The sequence below is a fragment of the Dipodomys ordii genome, unplaced genomic scaffold (assembly GCF_000151885.1).
Source record: "Dipodomys ordii isolate 6190 unplaced genomic scaffold, Dord_2.0 Scaffold70, whole genome shotgun sequence".
Taxonomy (NCBI): domain Eukaryota; kingdom Metazoa; phylum Chordata; class Mammalia; order Rodentia; family Heteromyidae; genus Dipodomys; species Dipodomys ordii.
Genome location: NW_012267286.1, coordinates 3,551,801 through 3,576,888, shown reverse-complemented (window position 1 = coordinate 3,576,888; position 25,088 = coordinate 3,551,801). Strand labels below are relative to the sequence as shown.

General features: G+C 37.3%; 1 protein-coding gene across 1 annotated transcript in view; it reads left to right on the top strand.

Moving 5' to 3' along the window:
- Ank2 (ankyrin 2, neuronal) overlaps positions 1-25,088 on the top strand; it is a 298,210-nt gene that overhangs the window by 240,176 nt on the left and 32,946 nt on the right. The window contains exons 27-36 of the mRNA XM_013023813.1: positions 5,291-5,515; positions 7,331-7,429; positions 8,437-8,591; positions 11,767-11,978; positions 12,774-12,978; positions 15,178-15,274; positions 17,960-18,188; positions 19,458-19,583; positions 21,781-21,903; positions 23,815-23,847. Of these exons, the coding sequence (XP_012879267.1) occupies positions 5,291-5,515; positions 7,331-7,429; positions 8,437-8,591; positions 11,767-11,978; positions 12,774-12,978; positions 15,178-15,274; positions 17,960-18,188; positions 19,458-19,583; positions 21,781-21,903; positions 23,815-23,847 (1,504 nt within the window). The remainder of the gene's footprint in view (positions 1-5,290; positions 5,516-7,330; positions 7,430-8,436; positions 8,592-11,766; positions 11,979-12,773; positions 12,979-15,177; positions 15,275-17,959; positions 18,189-19,457; positions 19,584-21,780; positions 21,904-23,814; positions 23,848-25,088) is intronic.

Genomic DNA, 25,088 nt, shown 5'->3' with positions numbered 1-25,088 from the left:
TTTTCTGCCTCCTCTGAAGCATGAACCTGTTTAGCTAATCGAATTGTGTATCTGTGGGCAAGTCATCTGCATAATAAAAGACATTGCGATTGCTTTTATTCTTTTTAAATTGTGATAACCTGGTATCTCACAATTTAGAAAACTTCCTTATTTTTTTCTACTTTTGCATGATTGCTGAATTTCATTTGGAAAGTTAGATGTGCAATTAAAGCCAGGCGACCTGATAGTTTTTTTTCTTTTTTCTTTGTTCTTCTTTTTTTATTGTCTGTAGAATCTTAAGGTGAAGTTGAGTGCAATATATAAGCAATTTCCAGCAAAACACTGTTACCCATCAAGCAAAATGATGCATATTTCTTAGAGTAAAGACTTTATTTTCTGACATGCAGTTTTTCCAGAGCATCTGAAATGGACCACTTATTTTTAAGTAGGGTTTCTAATCTAGTTAATATTTCACTATGCTTAGTATTTTTAATACCAGGAGGAAACTTAGAGCTGGTCTGTTAGTCTCTTGTTTTATGAATGAGAGAGCAAAATTCAATGGTTTCCAAATTCAAGACAGTCTAGACCTGGAAAAGAGCATGGCGTAGGCCATGTTCTCCTCTGCTCTAGGATACTAGTATTTTTATGTTTTATTTAAAGAGCAGATAAATACTCCATTACCATATTGAACCATGAACAAATTTGAATATGCACAAATTCTCAGTAAGTGTTAGTTGTCCTAGTTTTAGGAGATGTATTATACATGCTTTAATTTGCAAGATATTCAAAACAATAACAAGCATGTATTGAATCTTATTTGCTTTATGCACACATAACTTACTTTATCAGGACCTTACAGTTAGCCTTCTGCACAGGAGAGGCTTCAGTCTTACACCTAGGGACTATAGAGTGAGGTTTTAATTCAATTTACACACCATCTCCAGTATTACGCTCTTCAATTCTTTTCATCTCCAAATGATTTCAGGCAGGATCACATGCCCTCTCTCTCTGCCTTTATTTATACCTATCCTGGGGCTTGAATTCAAGGTCTAAGTGTTATCCCTGAGCTTTCTTGTACAAGGCTAGCACTCTACCATTTGAGCTACAGCTCTACTTCTGGCGTTTTGGTGATTACCTGGAGATAAGAGTTTCATGGACTTTTCTTCCCTGGCTGGCTTCACACCTCAGCTCTCAGCTTCCTGAGTAGCTAGGACTACTGATGTGAGCTGCAAGCACCCAGGTCACATACATTTTTAATATTCCTCACACATAAGAAAATTATATTTATTCAATCAACTCTAGTATGCGGATAAATTAATGAGTCATGACTCAAAGGTCCAAACCTTTCTCTTTAACCTGGGTTCCACATAGGCAAAGCATCTTTTACACTTTGCTTTCCTTGTTGCTACTTTGTACATTCAGAATAGACATTCCTTATTTCAAATACTTGTTCAAGTAGCACCTTTTCATATTATACTTTTTTTGGGGGGGGTCCAGTCGTGGGGCCTGAACTGTGAGTTTGGGCGCTGTCCCTCAGCTCTTCAGCTCAAAGCTAGCGCTCTACCACTTGAGCCACAGTACCACTTCCGGCTTTTTTCTTTTTGCTTATGTGGTGCTGAGGAATCGAACCCAGGGCCTTATGAATGCAAGGCAAGTGCTTTACCACTGAGCCACCTTCCCAGCCCATCATATTATACTTTTGAGGAAACAATCCAATAATATTCAGTTTTAAAATGTGAACTGCTGAAGTCAAATAAGCATATGGACCTTTACCTATAGACTTCATTGGCAGCTAGTGGTAAACTTCAGTCATTATTTTTTCCCATTCTTTCTTATTTAAAGGAAAACCTCCTTTGGTGTGCAATCCCATATACTGGACATTTTATGTACCAGTTATATCATGAGTCTAGTTTGTTTAGAGTATTTTCTTGCTAGATTTATAAGCATTTTTTTTCATTTTGACTGCTCCTACTTAGTTCTTCCATGTCTTTCTTTTTTTTTTCTTGACATCTTTCTCTTTTACTTCATTCTCCCTCTTCTCTCTCTCTCTAAAGAAAATTTCCTCACTTGAATGTGTTATTTTCTGTTAGTTCATGTCACTTCTCTATTGACTTAATAAAAACACCAAGTTTTTTTTTTAGAAACTTAATTTTCCCCTGTACAAGGCATTTAATTTTTCTGATTCACTTGCATATGATGCAATACTTAAATACTGTTTTCCTGGCCTGTAATGACACAAAGATAATTGCAGGCAAATTTCACTCCTCACAGCTTCCTTCTGCAAGTATTTTATTTTGATTTCCTCATCTTTGGCCTTTCTTCATATGATACTTCTTTCCAATTGTTTCTTTATGTTAGAGTCAACCTTTTGGTTTTGCTTACTTTCTCCTCCCCCTCTACAAGTCCTCTAATAAAAATTATGTCAGTATATTTAAAAAGTAGGAATAATACTTCCTACCTACTTTGCTGTATCAATGTAGTAAATTGAATGGATTCCGATTGGAATAATTGACCAGAGACCAAAGAATTAACTTACTTCCTACTTTTATCCAGTGTTAGATATAAACATACACAGCTTCTTACTACACACCTTTTCACTTCTCTGTTCATTGATTTACTCATTCAAAAATTAGTTTTTGACAGACCCCCCCCAACTGTGTGTTCTATACATACTATATTAGGCATGAGAAAACATGGAGAACATGGTCTCTGACATTATGGTTCTTAGATGGCTTCTAGGTGAGACCGTAGGTCACGTCTCATTGACCAGGAAGTTAACAATGATGAAACCATTCTATGAAATCCAGGCTTAGACTCTGAGCCTCTTGGCAGCACTGACTGTGACTGTTATTAGTGGAGTATCTGGCAGAGTTCACATGGAAAGAGGTATGGAATAAATAAAATAAAATGAGAGTTTCAGTGACAGAAACTCAGGGATGTAATCTAAGGTAATTATATAAACACGGTTATAGTCAAGTACATGGTTACTTGGACTCATTCTGTAGGGAGTGAGTCATCAGTAATATTCTCCATGTTCTGCTGGATGGAGTGTTGATCTTATAGAGGCCGTAAGCCATTACTGGAATTCATATAGTGGAATTGTAATAGCACGTAAGATGAGTGTGGAATTTTTTTAAGTGCATCAAAAGGTATTGATGCTATAGAGTACTGACTGCAGCAGGCAGTGTATTAGAATTCTAGCTACAATCCTTATTCTGTTTGCCCATGGATACAGAAATCAAACAATTAAAAAGAGTCCAAAGAAGTAGCATTCTTCATTGTCCATGAATCAGAAATATATATTTCAGTGAATGTAGAAGCATTGCTAGTTGAAGGCATCGCTAATGGAAACATAGCTTATTTTCCCCTACTTTCCAACAAAAATGAATACAAATATCCTATTCAAGAATGTAAATGAAATCTTCATATCCATCTAGAAGTTCTATCCATTCTTTTACTTACTCCTTTGAATCATCGTACATTTGGAAATCAAATACACTTTTTAAAGAATTCTTAATAACGCCCAGTAATAAGAAAAATATCAGCATTATCTCTTTCCTTTTCTTGTTTTAAATTTTTCTTTCAATACTAGGGATTGAACCCAGAGCATTGCACAAGCTAGCCAAGTACTCTACCACTTGAGCTATCCATCCTCAATCTTTCATGGTAGTTTAATAAAGAACAGAAGTATCGACACTTCCATATGAACTGTTGACTCAATTCTGGATTTAGTCCCTGTCTAGAAGCTCAGAGGCTGGGGATGAATGGTAGACCTTGCCTGGCTGTGCATGCCAAGGGCTGCCGCTCCTCTTGTGGTCTCATCCTGCATGTCGTGCTTCAGATGGGCACTTTGGGTTCTTCCACACCCATTTTTTTATTACTAGCAACTGGATTTCTGTTTAATGGCATGCTAAATGAATTCTGTGTTCTGTTATGAAGAAGATGCTAAAGATATTCCTCCTCCCTTGTCTAAGAATAACATCAATGTATTGTGTTTCTATCCCATAACTTACTTGGCAAAAAACAACAACAAATAAAACCCTTTCAAGTGTTTTCCGTGTTGTCATAGAAGCAATATCTAGGTGTCAAATCTGGTTCTGTTGCTAGTAGTTATAAATAGACCCATGAGACACCTATATGTTGCTTTTATTTTATTGTTGTTTTGGTGTAGAGATCTTGCAAATGCAGTGAAAATGGGAAAGACATTGGTATTGTTGTTTAACAGTCTTCACACTGCGTGTATCTGTGTATGTGCGCACAATAACTAAATTATTGTGCTATTTAATCCTTTGATCTTTGAGGAACTGAGTGCCAGAGAGGGTAAGGATTCATAAAGAGACAAGGCTTCAAGCTCAATCATATCATTCCAAAGGAAACAACTGATAAATTCAGAAAATTTCTCTTGGTGCACTTAAAATAAATGGAGTCAAAGTTAATAGGTGCAATTATATTACCAAGTTATGACTTTCCACATTCAGTTGACTATACATTGGGGGAAAATCCTAATAGACATCTCCCACTAGCATGAGACCAGAGCATCCCACCCAAGTTATACTTCAGAAACAGAACAAAGAGTAAGTATATTAATAGTCTCCGATCTCATTCCCTCTCTTTCAATTAAAATGGTATGTCAGGGAGATCCCAGCTTAAAAAGTGAAAATGTTCTTGTAAGTAGCAGATAACTTCTATTCCCAGCATTGAGCTGTTTGCTTTTCATCTTTGTCAGGAAACAACGAGTTCAATATCATTTTGCATAAGATGACGTTGAAACAGGAGGGATTGGCATGACTGGAAGGAAGTACTTAAAACTTTTTAAAGTCATGGATTTGTATGACAGTGGGCTAGACAATGTATAATTCTGAAAAGCCAAATTGAATTAATTTAGAAAAATGGCAATTCAGTCTCTCCTCTTTGATCTATGCTTCCATTATTTTAATGTGAGGATTATTTCGGACATAGATAGGAGGATTCAGAAGACTTTGTGTTGATAACAAAAGAAAACTTGTCAATGAATGTCATATAATTCCATCCCAGTTTCTCTCAAACTCAGTTAGATCTATTTTCAATTTTACAGTTAATATTCAACATTATTGACAAAGATTGGGATTGTCCTTTTGTAACAAATGGCAGTGATACATGATTGAAACAATATAAATAAAATAATAAAATTTGAAATCAAAGGTTTTACCACCATGCCATCCGACTAAAAAGAAACATTTGAGAACAAACTTTATGAAAAAAAAGTTAACTGCGCAAAGCTTGCTTATTCTTCTATTTCAACACAGATTTAATCTCCTTCTTGAACTTTTAGTTTCCTGGTTAGTTTTATGGTGGATGCCCGAGGCGGTGCTATGAGAGGATGCAGACACAATGGGCTCCGGATCATTATTCCACCTCGGAAATGCACAGCCCCAACACGAGTCACCTGCCGGCTGGTTAAACGCCATAGACTGGCGACAATGCCTCCAATGGTGGAAGGGGAAGGCCTGGCCAGTCGCCTGATCGAAGTTGGACCCTCTGGTGCTCAGTTCCTTGGGTAAGGGTTTCTGCTAAGCCTCTTACTTAATCACCGCTGAACTGTGTCCCCCAATGAGATCCCTAGGATGGAATGCCACAGGTACGTCGCTCCCTTGGGGAAGAAGGTTGGTGCCTTGCCATATTTCTAAGAAACACAAGTGAGATCTGATGCCCGCTATCCGCCTATTATTCCGGGCAGGAAAAGGTTAAACATTCAAGTTTATTATATATTTTTTTTCTCTTTCAATGTGTTAGTAGCTGTTTGGCTCCCAAAGTGATGGTAGAAAAAAAATTTTTTTTTTTCTCAACTGAGACTTAAGTGTCAAAGTGTTAAGAAAAGAAAAACAAAACTGGCATCAGTAGCTCATGCCTATCATTCCCAGGAGGCTGAGATCTGAAGATTGCTGTTTGAAGCCAGTCCAGCCAGGAAAGTCCAGGAGACTCATTTTTCTAATAAACTACTCAGAAAAAAAAGCTAGAAGTGGAGCTATGCCTCAAGTGGTAGAGTACTAGCCTTGAGTACAAAATGACTCAAGGATAGCACCCAGGCCAAGTTCAAGTCCCAGACCCAGCAAAAGAGAAAGAAAAGGAAAAAAAAAACCAACAAAAAACAACTTGCTTTATTCTAAGCCCAAATTTATGAAACAGTATTGTTCTCTTCACTTTGAAGAAGAGTGTTGCCTTTAGAGACTATGGAAAGATTTTGTTTGTGTGATTTTATTTTTTTTCTTTTCTGTTATCAAAATTGCTACACTAAGCTTGAAAAGGACCCTAACTGCTTAGGTAGCCTCAGCTGGTGTTGAGAAGAAAACATTAATGCTCCCTTTCGCCATGCTCGGGTTTTTTTATTTATTTATTTTTTTTGGCAATTTCGAGCAGCTTTATTCTCTCTTCTGTTGGTTTGTATGACTGCTGTTTTTTTTTATGAAGTGGCATCTCTGTGTGTCAAGAAATGAATAACAATGGTTAAAATAAAAATGGACACAAGGATGAAGTTTTAGAGCGGGGACAAGTTTCAAATTCTTTTTGAAACCAATCAATTGTATTTAAGTCTGTCACCTCAAGTCTCTGCAACAAAAAAACTGGAGGAAATGTTGTCCATTGTCATTGCCTGGTGGGGAAGAGGATTTCTTACTTTAGAACTTGGGAGATGTTCTAAAGGCTGTAATTTGGAGCAAATGGTTCACAAGTTGTCCCAAATTACTCTCCTACTGCAAAAAAGGTGTGCCAATATGTGCCTATTGCAAAAATCACCCTTGTGTACCCTCCTGTCAGGCAGATCAGTGCTTTAGGGGCCTGTGAAGTTTTGGGGTGCTTTGGGAAAGATCATTAAGGTTGGAGAGATCGCTGATGATTCTTTTCATATTCTAACTTCGGACCCCTCCCCACCCCACCTCTTTTTTTTTTTTTGCCCACATGCTCAGGTAGCTGTAGGGCCTTAAAAAAAATAAATCTTCAAATCTGTTGGGAAATATTCAGAAAACATCTGGCCTCTAGACAGAGCAGAATTTTTCTTATATTCCCAACAGCTTTGTGAAACATTTTTTTCCCCACTTCTTTTTTTTTTTTTGGTTGGCTAGTGCCCTGGCAGTGAATCTAATTAAGGACCTATCTGACAGCCCAGTGCTCTTCTGGCCACAGACGCACCTCCATTGTCCACTCTGGGTTCTCTGTCCCTTGCTCTTTGTGGACCAATGGAGAGAGCAGAACCACACACAAGGTGACACCCAAAGTCACCCTGTGCATCAGCTGGTGATGCTGGGGTTCTGTGGACGATGACACCTGAAGCTCACTTATGTTCTTTCTTTCACTGCTGCTTTGGATGTACTCTCAGTAAACTTCACCTGCCAACGGCTCCTCCCCCACTTAATGAGGGAGAAAGTCTGGTCAGCCGCATCCTTCAGCTGGGGCCTCCTGGAACCAAATTCCTTGGGTAGGAGTGACTTAAAACAAATTGATGGCTGCTGGGCCCCCCCATTCTTCTCCTCCTTTTGCAATATGATTTCTCTTCTTGTCATTGTGCCCCATGACATGTCCCTCTCTCTATGATTTAAATTCTGTATAATCTATCTCGAGTGGACCATTTCTGACCCTTGTGGTATGTGACTTTTGTTTTTGTTTTTTGTTTTTGAGTGATGTTTCTATATCTTTCCCCTTTAAGTGCTGTGATCTTCATTTTCGTTCAAGCATGAGGTCTGCCTAGCTATACTCTGTGCTAGTTCCAATGTGGTTATAATGAGTTTGGAGTCTGTATCAAAGCAACCTGGACTCAAAAAAAAAAAAACAATTGAAAGCCCCTCTCTAATTTTTTTTTGAGGATGAATGTGCTATTAAAAAATTGTAGGATGGTGCATGTTCTGAATCCTGAACGTAATAGGCATTGGACACATTTCTGACAAGCCATACTGTGTGTGTACACATGCCTATTGTTTCTTTGAAGTAAATATAGACAAAACCCTAAGTGCATGGCTCATTAGCACAAGTAATCTACCTTTTTGGCATCTCATTTAGAATACATCGACTTCTTCAATGTATGAGCCATTTCCCTTCTCGTAAACCATTTTGTCATTTTTTTGTTTATTTTTGCACTTCGTAGAAAATGTTTCAGGAGATTGGCATACGTCCTAGATATGCATGCACATTTCTTTTGGTTAAATGTGTTCTACCTACATTGATCAAAGGAGAAGTTCCAGAATGCCACATGCACTCACAAGGAAATGTCATTTGGCTTATAGTTGCAGCATGTACCTAAGGATCGGTGGTCCTGCGGTGGAGAGCTACTGCACCACCATCTGCTAATCACCGGGCTATGGAGGACAGCCCGCTATGTCCCCAGAAAGGGCAGAATTCCAGGTCACTTTGTAACAGACAGGGTCGAGGTGTTTGTCTCTCCGTGGGTTAGCTCTTGTCCACACTCAGTGTTCTGCATTGTTATGTCAGGCCTGTGATCGTGGAGATCCCGCACTTTGCCGCCCTTAGAGGGAAGGAGAGGGAACTTGTGGTCCTGCGCAGTGAGAATGGGGACAACTGGAAAGAACATTTCTGTGACTACACCGAAGATGAGCTGAATGAGATTCTTAATGGCATGGATGAAGGTACTTCAGTGGAGGATTTTAAAAGATGCATAAAAATGATGTATTTCTTCCTTTTAACTTAAGTGTGTGGGTGTGTGCCTTGTTCAGCTACAAGCAGAGTCTCTGCTATGTTCCGATGTGATGTGTTGGAATGCATGTCGGGGTTCATCTAATCTTGCTTCTGTTATATTCAAGAAAAAGAAAATTCTGTAAGACAGCAAATGCCTCTTCTAATAAGGAGCTACAAAGCACTTCCGTATTTAGTAAAACTTTTTGGAATCTTAAATTAGAATAGATGTTGTTTTGTAGCAAAATGGATGATACTGGATAATAAAGCGTGACTTTTTAAAATATTAGAATTGAGGCTGAGAGCTGATGGATTGATTATACCTATAATCCTAGCTAATTAGGAGGCTGAGATCTGAGGATCATGGTTCAAAGCAATCTGGGCAGGAAAGTCCATGAAACTCTCATCTCCAATTAACCACTAAAAAGTCAGAAGTGATGTTGTGGCTTAAGTGGTAGCGAATCAGGAGTGAACAATCTAAAACAGGTCCTAATTTCAAGCACCAGTACTGGAACAAAACAAAATAAAAATGCCAAATTGGAAAACTTTAAATGTCCTGATTTCAAGCCCCAGTATGTGAACAAAACTATAATGCCAAATTGGAAATTTTAAATCTCAGAAACTTAGTGTTAAAGTGTTCTGTTGGAAATCTTGCATCTAACAAAGTATGTTAGAGGATAAGATTTCTTTTTAACTTTTTATTATTAAAGAGACATGAAAATTAAGTTCATTCAGTCTTTTGCCTATAACTCAGAGCAGGGAGTTAGTCAGGGTTAAATAGCCTACACACACAATCATATCTAATTGGGTACCATGATTTTTGTTTAGAGCAGCTCTCATGTCTGTATTATTCTGTAAAAGCACAATTGAAATATTAGGCCTTCATAGGGTACATGGAGAAACACTACTAACCAAATTCTGAGGCACAGTCTACTTTAAATCACTACAAAGAAAATAGGGCAAATCCCTTGCCAAATGCCAAAAAACATTGATGGACATGTGAGAGACATATAGTTGTTTGTCAAGTTTTTCAGTCTTCCAGGACTCCTGGTGATAGCTTCAAGTGGCTAAAGAGAATAAAGTATAAAGAATAGAATAAAGAATAAAAGAATAAAGAATAGAATAAAGAATAAAAGAATAAAGGCCATCTTCATAGGGGTATATGGAGAAATAAAATATGCCCTCTAAATAAAATAAAATATGCCCTTAAAATAAAATAAAATATACCCTCTAAATAAAATAAAAATAGAAGATGGAATAAAAGAATAAAGACTACCTTCATAAGGGTGTGTGGAGAAATAAAGTATGCTCAGTAAATGTGGAGGTTAGAATATACAACAGTTGCACTGGACATTGATGAAAATGGGCTAAACAACTCAAAGGCATTGATGGGAGGGAGGGTATGAGAGAGAAAGAGGAACAGCTTACACTAAGCAAAGGGAAAGAAATGTACATAGCACCCGATGTGGGAACAAATAGTTGTAATGTCGAAGCTCATAGAATTCACAAACATTATAGACCAGAATAATGACCATTTTCCTTGTGAAGGTTAAAATGAGATAGTGACAGTTAAAGTCACAAATACATTTTAAACACTGCGAAATTTGTAAATTTTATGTAAACACTTAATCTCAATAAAAATTAAAAACAAAGAAAGTGAATTGAGTAGAACCCTTCAACCTTCCTGGTGGGCTATGAAATGACGCAGAAGCTGTGGGAGACACATTACAAGGACCATAACCAGAATCAACGACAGAGGGGAACCAACCTCAGGCTGGGGAGAGTATTTCATAAAGTGTTCATTTTTTTCAATTAAAATTTTAGAGAATTAAAAAAAGAATAAAGACTACTTTCCTAGGGGTGTGTGAAGAAATAAAGCATGCTCTCTAAATGTGTAGAATAGAATCCTCCAAACAAAGTGATCAGAATTCTCTTTTTGTTCATTTTGCAATAGAATCTTCCTATGTAGCACAGGCTAGCCTTGAACTCTTGATACTCATGCCTCAGCCTCCTAAGTACTGAGATTTTGGCCATGTACCATCAAACACAATTCCAGAGTTCTTGCTAATAAGGCTTGTCCCCTGTAATACTTAGCTTCTTGGGAGCCATTTGTTTTGGTAGCACACTGATTTGGGATATATTCTTCTGAAGGATTACCTGTCATTGACATAGACATGAGTAACGGCATCTTGCCATTTAATGGGGACCAACCTTTCTATATATGTAAAGGTTTCTTTTGAAATGAAAAAAAATCAGATTTGTGTATATTTGTGTTTGTATGCTTGGAAGTATGTTTTTGTTTTCATAAGCATATGCTAGGCATTTGTTTGAGTATCAGCCCTTGATTATAAATAATCAGATCTTGGTCATTTGCCTTTTCCTAGCTAGTCTTGCATACCCAGCAGTCAACCAAAAATAGTTACTATCAATGCCTTTATAATTAATTAAAAATTATTTCTAAAAAGGAACCGGTTTCCAAATCCCTTAAAATTCAGTGAGCCATTTAGTTCAAATATTCTGTGTTTTCAACCAGTCTGTTTTCTTTGTATTACCCTACATATCTACACTAAAACAATTTATATAGAACCCAGCCTTTGATCTTAGATGATATATCCAAGTGACAAGCACAGAAACACCTACCTCATTGGTATAAACATATGAATATAAACCTTACCCTTTCAAGTCCCATTTTTATTCCTGCACTGTTTCCCTAAGAATGCAAAAGGGCTATGTTAGTTCTTAAAAGTAGAAGAGCTGGTCTTGAGGTAACTTTGAATTGTGCAAGGAGAAATTGTGCAGCATTCAAGAATAGAACAAGTTCATCTTCAGGGCTGGTTTGTCCACAGACACCCTCCCGTACACAATATGAGATCCTCTCTTTCACAGTGGCCCTGAAAAGTGCCACCTTCACAAAGAACATGTGCAAGCTAAACACTGGCAGGCCATAAAACGATCCAATACTGATTTTCTTCTGTTGTGAAGGCAACCTGGCTTTGACTATTTTTCCCATTCAGATAGGAACGAGTTTTTCTTCTACATCGGCTCACTATTACCTGTGTCAGTGAGTTTGCTAGGATGCTTGCTAAAGGAAATGCTTGCTAGATGCAGATGCGTCATTTCTTGTCTCAGTGCTGGATAGCCCGGAAGACCTTGAAAAGAAACGAATCTGCCGCATCATCACTCGGGACTTTCCGCAGTACTTTGCGGTGGTCTCTCGCATCAAGCAGGACAGCAACCTGATCGGGCCGGAGGGAGGCGTGCTCAGCAGCACCGTGGTGCCCCAGGTGCAGGCCGTGTTCCCGGAGGGGGCTCTGACCAAGCGCATCCGAGTGGGGCTCCAGGTAAGCCCGCGTGGAATGCAGTGGATCCTTCCTTCCATGACTGCTTCCCCCCCAACAATTAAACATTTCCCTTACAAATGAGAATCAAATGATTCCTGACTGAGCAAAAGTTGCCATCAGAGACCCTAAGTCCGACAAAGTTGGATGTGAATGCTCAGGAATAGTATTTAGTATGTATATCAATTAATATACGTGCTAAAATGAACTCCAAGACATGGAATCAAAAGACCACCACCTCCTCCTCCTCCTCCTTCCTCCCCCTCTCCCTACCCCCTACTTCTTGGTTCTCTAGTTTTTGATGATTCTGTCTTCTTCACCTTATGTATGGTGTATTCACAGAACTCGAAGGAAGAAGGGTGAAAATGTGCAGCAGGGTTGCTCATTGGACACTGGTGAAAAGGAACTATATAACTCATGGGTGGAGATGGGAGGGAGGGAGTGGACAAGAATGAGGAAACAGAAGACACTGTACAGAAGGAAATGGACTCATTACCTGATTCATGTTATTGTAATCCTCCTGTACATCACCTTTATAATAACAATTAAGTAAATTAAAAATGATGTTCCGACAAACCACTTGATTCAAACATGTTGATCAGAGTCCCTGTATTTCCACATCTATACTTCTGTTTATCAATAAAAGTGAGGAAACAATGTGAAAAAAAATCTTTATGGCTGCCATATTTGAAGTCCACCAAGCTAATTGTGAGATGAAAAGCAATATATTGGCTAAGACATTTGGCATTAGGTGTAAGGATACATAGTTTAGTTTAATGTGTTTCTTTACTTTGAAAGGCTCAGCCCATGCACAGTGAGCTTGTTAAGAAGATCCTAGGAAACAAAGCTACCTTCAGCCCCATTGTCACTTTGGAGCCTAGAAGAAGAAAATTCCATAAGCCAATCACCATGACCATTCCAGTCCCCAAAGCTTCAAGTGACGTCATGTTGAATGGTTTTGGGGGAGATGCACCAACCTTAAGATTGCTATGCAGTATCACAGGTGAGTCACATAGGGCTATGTTAATAGAGAACTCTAAATGAAGAAACTTTAAGTATTCGTTAAATTACTTTCGGTATAAGATGTCTGTTGGGTTCCATGCAACAAATCAGGAAAATCACTTTCAATTAATTAAGGAAAGTAAATGGTAAAAGGAAATGTGCTTGTCAAATTATTAGATACCTTACATACATTACTATTTAATTGATATGGGAAATTCTGTAAGGAAACTTTAACTTCATTTTGCTGAGCATTAAACCAACATAGAAAGATCTGTACTTTGCTTGACAGGGTTCAGGGTCAAACCCTAGCCCACACACCTCCAAAGGCAGGCTTTCGGGGTTCACTGAAGACTTGTATCCATTTGAGAGAAAAATAAAAGTTGCATCTTTATTGTACTCAGTAGTCCAACCAAATGGTTCCATGTAGGAATTGTTTTTGTCTTCATCACAACAGCATATAGAATTACCTTTGGAAAATCAGAGAGAGTTTTTTAAGATTGGCTGATATTTGGTCTTTTCATTTGGTAGTTGTAATCATTTTCAGGCTACTACGTTCTCAAAAGAGATTCACAAAATAATGATTTCCTCTTCATAACAAAGTCACTACAAATGATCAGAGGTCAAAAAATAATACTAATAACCTATTTAAGGACTGCATAACTGGGCTAATTAACACTTGCCTGGTTTGAGCATTCAGCATATATGAATATGGTCATTAGGAAGGATAACACATCCCTGGTTGTTTTAGTTGTATTTGGAGTTTAAAAAATGTCTCCTTCATGTTGACAGAAATATTCAATCCTATTTTTTGTTGTCTTTTTCTAATTCTTTCAAGACAAAGAAAAATTAAGCTTGACCCCAAAGTTTGGTGACAGAAATTTGATTTTGATGGACCACAATGTGTGTAAGGAAAAAAAATCATTTGCTTCTCATAAGATCGCTTCAGAGATCATGCTTGCCCAGCCATTACTTAACTTTCCTATAATATCTGTTCTGTGGTTGAGTATACAACAAAGAAACTTCCTCATCTATCATGAGATGCATAATGATACATAAAGAAAACATGAGACTGAAGAGTGTCTATGGCAGACTGCCTTTGTGATATCCAAGGATGATGTCATATGGGCATGGGTGCCATTTATTCTAATTAATCCTGTGTCGTGTCTTCAGATGGGCTGTTGCTACTCTTAATTCTCTACACTTAATTAAAATTATTTAAAAATAATAAGTACATTTACATTAACTTAAAATACCTAAACGTTTGGATATTTGTATTTTGCTATATTATATAATTTCTGCTAAGTATTTTTGGCGGCAGTCTGAGGGAGTGATGTGGGCATATTTTAAAACCTACTAGAATAAGCTTGCATAACTTTGTGTTTGATAAGTGACTCTCTTCTTTAAGAAACTTTGCAGTCAAGAGGGTTTTTTTTTTCATTCCAGACATACCTTGCTTGTATTCTTTGATTGGTTTTTGTTTTCATCTGGAAATTTAATTTCTTAGTAGAAGTAAAATAGGTCATTAGCTTTCATGGGGATTCCTATGGACAAAGATCATCATGTAATATTTCTCTGTACCTCCCTCCTTCCCTCTTTCTCTCTCTCCCTTCCTCCTCCCTCTCTCTCCCTTCCTCCCTCTCTCCTTCTCCCTCCAGCTCCTCTACCACTTGAGCCATGCCCTCCAACCAAAGCTATTCATTTACTCTTTCATTCATTCACCCTGTAGCATCTATTGAGCTATTAATGTTTTTCAAACATTTTTTTTCATTTTTTGAAAAACACTTGCATGAAATAGGAGGTTCATAAAAAAGAGAATATTTAGATTATTTGAAGGAGGTTTCCATCTTTTTATTTAGCTAGAGGATATCTTAAAATAGTCAACTACATACTTCGGAGCCCAGAAATTACAATAAAAGATTGTTAAGGCTGGGCACCTAAGAAGACAGCTAGTACTTAGCTTCCCTGAAGTTTAAGTGTTTGAACAGTGGTCAGTACTGAGGAGTCTTTTGCTTTTCTTTATAATCCCCCAATGTTCGTGTTTTGGCCTGCAGATTTTTGTGCTTTTCATTTTGCTTTCAATGTGTATTTTGAAGGGGGTGAGGGATGGGACTGGTGAACACAGCGCGAATCGGTGACTTGTCTTTAAGGCCCAGAGTCCGGAGTCTTGCCTTAACTTCCTTTCACATTCGTATTGTTTCAGGTGGAACCACCCCTGCCCAGTGGGAAGACATCACAGGAACCACGCCACTCACGTTTGTCAACGAGTGTGTTTCCTTCACCACCAACGTGTCTGCCAGGCAAGTGGAAAACTCCATGCTGTTTCCACAACTTCCCCCAAACCCACTGGTGGTTTTTAAAAATTTTTATTGTTGTTGTTTTATTTTTTTTCTCTTAATTCATTAAAAGTGATTTTTTTGTTTGATTTTAATGACATTTTTGTTTAATGACTTTCTCATTTTGAACTACATCTGTCAGGTAATACACCAGCAATACACTAACAAAGACCTACTCATCAGATTAAAATTGAAGGCAAATAAGTGCCTATTTGCTTTGGCTGTGTGATTCGATAACTCTGGCTGTGGTTTTACAGTCACAACTGATTTTTCCTGTCTCAGAGGTCTTAGGAATGAGAAATTTTCTGTTGTTAACCAAATAGCCTCAGTTGCTGATTCAGCAACACAAACACAACTCCCTGTTGTTTGCTCAAAGATCTCAGAGGATTCTTATACAACCTAACACATTTGCATATTATCTAGTTATATCTTAAATACCTTTATTCATATCTCAAAAAGCTGAAGCTACCTTGTTTTATATAATTTACCGCACATTAACTCAGGTTTTGACTCTTAAGTTCCCATTGGTATGGTCTTTAATTGAATGTTAAGCAGCTTCATGGTTTTAATTTGATATTACGAGGAGTGCATAACTGAAGTGGAACAACAAACCACACATTCACACATTTATTTTACAGATGGGAACAGTTAAAACTTAAGTTCTAGCTAGTCTCCCACCTGTAATCCTAATAACTCAGGAGGCTGAGACCTGGAGGGCCACTGTTCAAAACTAGCAGAGATAGAAAAGTCCAAAAGACTTCATTTTCAAATAGCCAGCAAAATTTCAGACTGGAAGCATGGTTCAAGTGATAGAACACCAGCCATGAGTAAGCAAGCCAAGCAGAAGGGAGAAATCAAGCTCAAGCCTCAGAATTAAACACACAGACACACACACACACACAGATACACAGACACAGACACACAGACACAGACACACACACACACACACACACTTAATTTCTATGAGCCAGGGAAGAAAAGATTGAAATGCAGAAATAGTTGAGTAATAGGACACACCACAAGCAAGGTGTGTTGGAACAGTTCATGCGCAGGGTAGAGCTACTGAGTCAATAGGTGTTTCAGTTTGTGTTCTGTCAATCATACATCCACATTCTAATGCCACAAAATGACTACTTCTTTTGCCCTTTTTTTTTTTTTTTTGCTGTCCTGGACTTTGAACTTACAAGCCTCATGCTTGCTGTGAAGTCATTTTACCCCTTGAGCTATGCTTCCAGACTGACTTTTGACTGATTATTTTTGGGAAAAGAAGAGTTTGCATGAACTTTTCTGCCTGAGCTTGTTTCAAATTGTGATCCTCCACATCTTAGCCTCCGGAAGAACTGAGACTAGGTGTGATTCACCAGTGCCTGGATAAAATGCTCTTTAAAATGATTAAAATGGGAAACTTGGTTATGCACATTTTGTTACAATTTGAAAGAGAGATAGATGAAATTTTTTGAAAGAAAGAGAGGTTTAACTGGATAAGAAGATCTCTAGGAATGTTGAAGACTGTATGAAAAGAATCAAGACTAAGAGAATAATCGCTGGAGAAAGATTTAATAGAAGATTATGGAATACATCTTCGGAAGTCTATAAATAGAAAGTTGGAAAAGTGTCTACCTGTTGATCTCATTCTCTCCATGAAACTATTTTTTTTTAGAACCTGTGGTGAAGGTGAAGCTCTGAGAGTTTGCAAATATTTAGCAACATTATTGTGCTGAGAAAAATGACATTCAAACAAAAGCCTCCCAACATCATCTCATATTTCATGGAGTCTGGAAACCATACATTCTGAAGCCAATAATTTATTCTCTGAAATCTACTCAGCACTACCTGAACATTCTAGAGAAGATTTTTTTAAATGGTAGAGTTGATCTAATCTTGAGGACTGGAAAGGTCCTTGGGAAAGAATGTGGCTATAGGAAAAGCTGAGAACTTACTGTCAAAAAGCATCAGGACATCAAATTAAAAGTAGGAGGGGGCTGGCACTGGGAGCTCATGCCTGTAATCCTAGCTACTCAAGAGCTTGAGATCTGAGGGTCAAGGTCCAAAGCCAGTCCAAGCTTTGGACATGAGACTCTGGCCTCCAATTAACCACCACAAAGCCAGAAATGGAGCTGTGGCTCAAGTGATAGAGCACCAGCCCTGAGTGCAAAAGCTAAGGGACAATGCCTAGGCCCTGAGTTCAAGCCCCAGAACCAGAACAACAATAACAATAACAACAAAAAAGTAAAAGTGGTAAGCAGGGAAAATAATAGGACCTCATTCACATATACCATAGAGTCTCCCATACTGGACTTATGAATCTAAATGAATCTGAAACACTAAAGATCTTTGCAGAAAACTGAATACAAAGAAGAGTTTGTAAGGAAGAAAAACACAAATATAACACTGAATAGTTGGTCTGAGAATCCCGATACATCTTTATCTCTTCTCTTTGTTCTTTTCCCCTTTTGTACTTCTTTTGCTACCTGACTTCATAGTCTCTTCCTTCTTCTTCCCTTTTCTTTCACCTTCTGATTATTATCCCCTTCTTTCATTTCCTTCTTTTCCTAAGAAATATTTGATGGCTCCATTGCTCATAAGGTCGATGTGTTTTCAAGGGGTTTATTTTAAACTTTACATAATTGCTCTCCTTTCCTTTTATAGATTCTGGCTGATAGATTGTCGACAGATCCAAGAATCTGTTACCTTTGCATCACAAGTATATAGAGAAATTATTTGTGTACCTTATATGGCCAAATTTGTAGTGTTTGCCAAATCCCATGATCCCATTGAAGCCAGGTTAAGATGTTTCTGCATGACTGATGATAAGGTGGACAAGACTCTTGAACAACAAGAAAACTTCTCTGAGGTGGCCAGGAGCAGGGATGTAGAGGTACTGTATCAAAAAGATAAATATGCTATACTGTCACAGCTTTATTATTGGATTATGTTTCAAATAGAGTATAATATGCAGGGTAGTTTTTTTTAAAGAATATTTTATACCTGTATTAGCTTAAAGGACCAAAATCAGACAGCCCCAAATAAGTCGTTTTCAACCGATTTAGGCCTGTCCTATAGGGTTGATCTCTATGAACAGGAGAAGATAAAAAGATTCCTATAAAGATAATTTGGAGGGCTAGGGGATGGATCAAATGGTAGAGCTGATGGAGAGTTGCTTAGCTAGCACAAGGCCCTGAGTTCAACTGTACTACTGACAAAGAATAATATTTGGAGAAACACTATGTTTTAATGATGAACTCAAAATACATTGATAACAATCCCATTTTGATGTCTCACTTTTCTTGGTTGCTTTTCTTTTCTATTTTTCTCTGCCTTTCTTTCTTTCCCTTTCTTTCTTTTCTTTCTTTCCTTTCATTCTTTCTTTTCTTTTCTTTCTCTCTCTTTCCTTCCTTCCTTTCCTTTCCTTCCCTTCCTTCCTTCCTTCCATCCTTCTTTTCCTCCTCATGAACAACAACCCTGTAAGCACTTTGCTTTGTGCAAATATTGAAGTAGGACATTTAGTGGTTCCCCCCCCCCCAATTTCTTTTTACAAAAATGTTTATCAGTGCAAGTCTTTGGATATTGAAGTCTAACCATATAACTCCTGGTGATGTCAAAAGTTACTCACTTGTAATTTTACAGTTAGAACTTATACATACAGATTTTTATGGGGTAACCTGTGAGGTAACACTAGCATGGAGTATTATAAATGAGAACATTAAATACTACCATGAACTTGAAGATTCTTACTACTGATAAAAAAGAGGGAATTCTAGTATATGCTTTCTTTTATATATAAGACAAAAAGGCAATTGCCAACATATTTTTTATCTCTGTTTGTACGTGTATATATAAATTTATCTGTCGGCATATAGTCGTTGTAAAAAAAAAGCGGTTTCAATGTGACATTTCCATGGATGCAAACAATGAATCTGGATCAATCTCATCCTCATCCCCTCATCATTCCTCCCATCTTATTATCCTTCATAAAATAATGTCAGAAGGGCTCATTGTTCTATTTTCTTACATGCAAAGTAACTATATTAATACTCATGCATATATTTAAGAAGTGAAACTTCCAAGTAGTAGTAGTACAACTTCTTTGTGTAAATGCTGTTATAGTTGTATTTAATTCTGTATTTTTTTCTCCATTTTTGCTTAGGTATTAGAAGGAAAACCCATCTATGTTGACTGTTTTGGCAACCTGGTGCCACTAACCAAGAGTGGTCAACACCATATATTCAGTTTTTTTGCCTTCAAAGAAAATAGACTTCCTCTCTTTGTCAAGGTGATGTATACATACAATGTCATCATGCATTTTATTAAAGGTCAAGGCAGGATTTGTTTTCCTCTTTTATATAATTTCCAGTGATTTTTTTTTTTTACTAGTGAAGTTACAGTCCTGGAAAAATCAAACATTTTTAATTTTGAAGCTCAATGTTAACCTAATTTTTTAATTTTTAGACTGTGTTTAAGGAGGAGAACAAATACAAATTATGAGCAGTCCATTAATTAGAAATGCTGACCACTCTTTCCAAACTTGAAGGGAAGTCAACTTTCATGTTTGTTTTTTTTAAAAAAAAGTGATATAACTTTTATCTCTGATTAGTTTTTTGTTTGTTTGTTTGTTTTCAGTGGTGGGGCTTAAAGTTGGCCTGGGTGCTGTCCCTCAGCTCTTCAGCTCAAGGCTAGCACTCTACTACTTGAAGCACAGCACCACTTCCGGTTTTCTGGTGGTTAATTGGATGAGAGTCTCATGGACGTTCCTACCGGGGCTGTCTTTGAACCATGATTCCCAGATTTCAGCCTCCTAAATAGCTAGGATTTCAGGCATTAGCCACCCCTGCTAAGCTATGCTTAGTTTTTTTAAATGTGTAAATTTCACAAATGTAGAGACTAAAAGAATTCTGACAACTTTTTGCAGTAAAATCCCTCATAAGGCCAAACTCTCACTTATGCTAGTAGGCTAAGAGCCTGGATAGAGATAAATTTATTCAACAGATCTTATTGAGACACACCAATGCACCATTAATTTGTTGTTTCTGTTTAGGAATATCCATCCCAGTTAGTGATTTAGCCATTATATATACAAGTTCCTTCGTAAATTCCAATTTCTCTTTAGGATATATGAACTCTAAAGTTCATAAATGTGGATGACTGAGCCGTTTATAAAATCAAAGAAAAATAGTTATTCTCATTTGCTTTGTTTCCAGTTCCTATAATATTTTACTATGTTAAAATTCTGATACTGCAATATGGATGAAACTAGAAATTATTATATTAATTAAAATAAGAGAATGTCTGAGTCCACTTATATAGGAACCTAAATAGACAAATTCCCAGAGACAGAAAATAGCAGTTATAAGGAACTGGTGAAATAAGTTTTCACATAAAAGGTACAATTTTAGTTTTGGGAAATGGGAAATTCTGATAGGGTGATGATTCCACAACTTCACAAATGTGTTTCATCAATGTGTTTCATGCCAATGAATTGTACACTGAAAATAGTAAAAACAGTAAATTTGCACAATGTATACTTTACATTATGTATATTTAAGTTGAATAAATTCTGGAGATCTAATGCACCATGTGGTAACTACAGATAATAATAATATATTGCAGATGGGCGCCCGTGGTGGCTCACACCTGTAATCTTAGCTACTCAGGAGGTTGAAATCTGAGGATCATGGTTCAAAGCCACCCAGGCAGGAAAGTCCATGAGACTCTTATCTCCAATAAACCACTAGAAAACCAGAAGTGGTGCTGTGGCTCAAGTGGTAGAGCGCTCGCCTTGAGCTGAAGAGCACAGGGACAGCGCCCAGGCCCAGAGTTCAAGCCCCACGGCTGACAAAAAAAAAAAAATCTATTGCAAACTAGGTGCTAGTAGCTCATGCCTCTAATCCTAGCTACTCAGGCTGCTGAAATATGAGGATCAAGGTTCAAAACTAGCACAGACAGGAAGGTCTGTGAGTCTCTTATCTCCAATTAACCACCTGAAAACCTAAAATAGAGCTGTGGCTCAAAGTGATAGAGTACTAGCCTTGAGCAAAAAAAGCTCAGGAAAAGTGCCTAGGCCTTGAGTTCAAGCCCCACAACTGAAAACAACAACAACAAAAACAACTATGGTTTATTTGAAATTTGGTAAAAGAGATCTTAGCTTTTCCTCAGTCACACAGAAAAAGGGAGGACAATTTTTATGAGGCAATCAGCATACTAATTAGCTAGGTTATAGTAATCATTTCATAGTATAGACACACATGCAAGCATCACATCATAACCTTTACACTTACACAACTTGTCAGTCATGTTTCAGTAAAGTTAAAACAACTGAATGACATTCTAAAAGTCAATGTAAATGATAAGAGAAAGGAAGACCTGCGAATTTATTTACCAAGCATTATCACATGGAATTTTATTTTCTTCTTTAAATAAGATAATAGTGGATGCCAACTATAGCTGACGCATGTATGTCTTTCTTGTTCAAGGTGCGTGACACAACTCAGGAACCTTGCGGGCGACTATCATTTATGAAAGAACCAAAATCCACTAGAGGTCTGGTGCACCAAGCTATTTGCAACTTAAACATCACGCTTCCAATTTATACAAAGGTATTGTAAAATCTGCTGTAATTCGATGAATACAGTTGCTCAAATGCTTTAAAATGAGCAAGAACAAAGACACTAAATGTAAGCAAAAAAAAAAAAAGTCAAAATTTTCACTCACATAAAGAAAAAAGAAATCTACCTTGGATTGAATTAAATGAATTTTGGTGGAAAAAAATCTATTCATATATAGGACGTGGAAGAGAAAGAGGGATGTTTAGGTTTTATTGTTTTGAAATACCTTTTAAAAGTAATAACTACCTCCTCAGCCTTTTCTATAAGATCAAATAATTGGCCTTGTCTCTATTATTGTTTTACATGCTCTAATTAGAATGGACTAGAATTTTTTTAAGTTTCTTCATTTTTAGCATGACAATGTAGAAAATATCCCTGTGTTACAAGAAGTGAATTTAAAGGAGTACTGAATGAACACTAAATTCCGTACTAAAATGTACCAGTTAGGCATTGCTTTGTCCTCACATATCACCCAATTATACGACTGTAGCTCACTGATTAGGTTAACGTTAAATAAATTTAGAATATTAAATAATTTTAATTCCAAATTAATTAAATGATGTAGGTAACTGCCCTTTTGTTACTGTCACGTATTCTTCCTTCCTTCCTTTCTTCCTCCATCCCTCCCTCCCTCCTCCTTCCTCCCTTCCTTCCTTCCTCCCTCCCTCCCTCTTTCCTTCCTTCCTTCCTATATGTCTGTCTGCTTGCTTGCTTCCTCCCTTCCTCCCTCCCTCCCTCCCTTTCTTTCTTTCTTTCTTTCTTTCTTTCTTTCTTTCTTTCTTTCTTTCTTTCTTTCTTTCTCTCTCTCTCTCTCTTTCTTTCTTTCTTTCCTGGATAGCACTTTTTAATAGGAAGCCACAGATAGCCACTACAGATGACTGTCAGTATTAATTATAGGTAAGGGAAGGAGGTGAATAGAAACTGTTGAGACCCATGGTTGTCAAATTGTGTATTTTGCTTAAACATTTATTCTTGTAATTTAAAATTGTTATGCTCATAACTTTATGTTTGACATTGCAAATTCTTATTATTAGAGATTAAAAATGAAATGACTTGTGAATATATAAAAATATACAGGACACTCCACAAGTTGAAATGTGGTGGTAATTATATCAGCCCAATTAGTACACTCCAGTTGTACTCTTGGTGCAGTATACCCTTTGGAGTTCATGATATTATGAATTATTGGAGTCGCCAGAGGCAGAGTGCCAAACAAGAAACATAAAGAAATACATGCAGGCCAACTGAGTGATATACAGACACGAATAGACTTTAATAGGCTTTGCCTAATTATGGTAGCTTTAAATGTGCTATAGAGGAAAGCATTTCCTTTATTGTACATTTTCTTACAAGGAATGTCAGACATAGTTACTAAGGCAAAGGTCAAAGAATATTTTCCATTGAGTAACACAAAACAAAAAAGAGCAAAATGCTCAGTGTTACATATTTAGATACACAATAACATCTAGCAGATCATTATTCTAATAAAACTCCTACATTCCATATAAGTTTTGGATACGTTTCATCTGTTGTTTATTTGTAGTTTTTAACCTTTACAATCAATCAATACCTGTAAACGACTGGGAGATCATTATCACTATTGGTGTTGACAAATGGTGTTGACAAATGCCATCGAACCTATTAAATGTCAAATTTGGAGGTGGTTGATGACCTAGAAAGTAAAATCAGTATATTTTTAAATTCTGTCTGCTGATTGTATAAGCTTTTTTCATCAATTCATCTTAAATTTTCTTGCCTGCCTTCTGTAAACTTAGAAAAAAAATCGGACTGTGTGCTTGCCTATCAATGTTCGCAGTGTATTTACTCTTCTTTTCTTCTAAACACTCTGCTCTCCCTTCTCTCTTTTTTTTTTCCGTCTTGCATGGCATCTGGGGCATCAAGGAATCAGAGTCAGATCAAGAGCAGGAGGAAGAGGTAACTTAATGATCCTGTCATTTGTCAATACATGTGTCATTGCTGTTACTGCTAAGAGCAGTTAACCTGTTTTTTGTAGAAAGAATAGATAGCTGTTCTTAGTAACTGAAGGGACGGAATTTTACTGAACCTCTGGGAGATGTTTTCTCATCTTGTGAATTGACTTTAGAGTAGCTTCCTTGTAAACTTTAGCTCTTTTTCTATGCAATAATGTCTACTTTCCCACCAACAACTGAGCGATTATTTCAGCACTCTCAAAGGTGAGTCTGGAGGTGCCTGAAGGTCAAAACTCTTTTAATAATGGTGGTTTTGTCATTTTAACTTCTATAATCCTCTACACTCTGGTGGATATCACCAGATAATGTGATATCACCCTGGCAAGTAATGGCATAGTGCTTGTGTGTTCTTGGGTTCTAGCATTGTCTCAGCTGTAATTTGTAGTGCATGCCTTTCTTGATGAGTATTATACATTCTCAGGGCTCTTCAGTAATTTTTAGAAAGGTAGTGTAGTCCAAAGTTCAAAGAAGTGTGAGAATCCCTGAAGCCAAAAGTATTTAGGAGCATATAGCTTATCCATTGGACTATAATAATATTCTAATGCAGAATTGTATTAATGAACACTACTCATAGACAATCAAGGAGTGTCTTTTCTAAGCCCTCCTCCCCTTGCTTTATCCACACACCTACCTCACCAAAGATGATGAAACCAAGTCCTGGAGGGGTTTCCTTGAATACATAGCCATTTCAATAATATCTCCTTCCATATTGAAAGCAAATATGTATTTTTCTCCCATATAGACATTTCAAAATGCCCAAATATTACAACAGAAACAAAAATAATTGGGAATTCTTATATTATGAATATATCTGTTTCCTATTTCCAAGAAAGAAACATAATGATTACTTTCATGTATTTTTGAAGATATTGCTTTTTTTTTTGTTGGCTGTGGGGCTTGAACTCTGGGCTTGGGCGCTGTCCCTCAGTTCATCAGCTCAAGGCCAGTGCTCTACCACTTGAGCCACAGCGCCACTTCCAGTTTTCTAGTGCTTTATTGGAGATAAGAGTCTTATGGATTTTCCTGCCCGGGCTGGCTTTGAACCACAATCCTCAGATCTCAGCCTCCTGAGTAGCTATGATTACAAGCATGAGCCACCGGCGCCCAGCGCTTTTCTTTTTTTTTTTTTAAACTGTTACTCTGATGCCTTTGAAATGTGAAAATATAAATTAATATAGAATATAT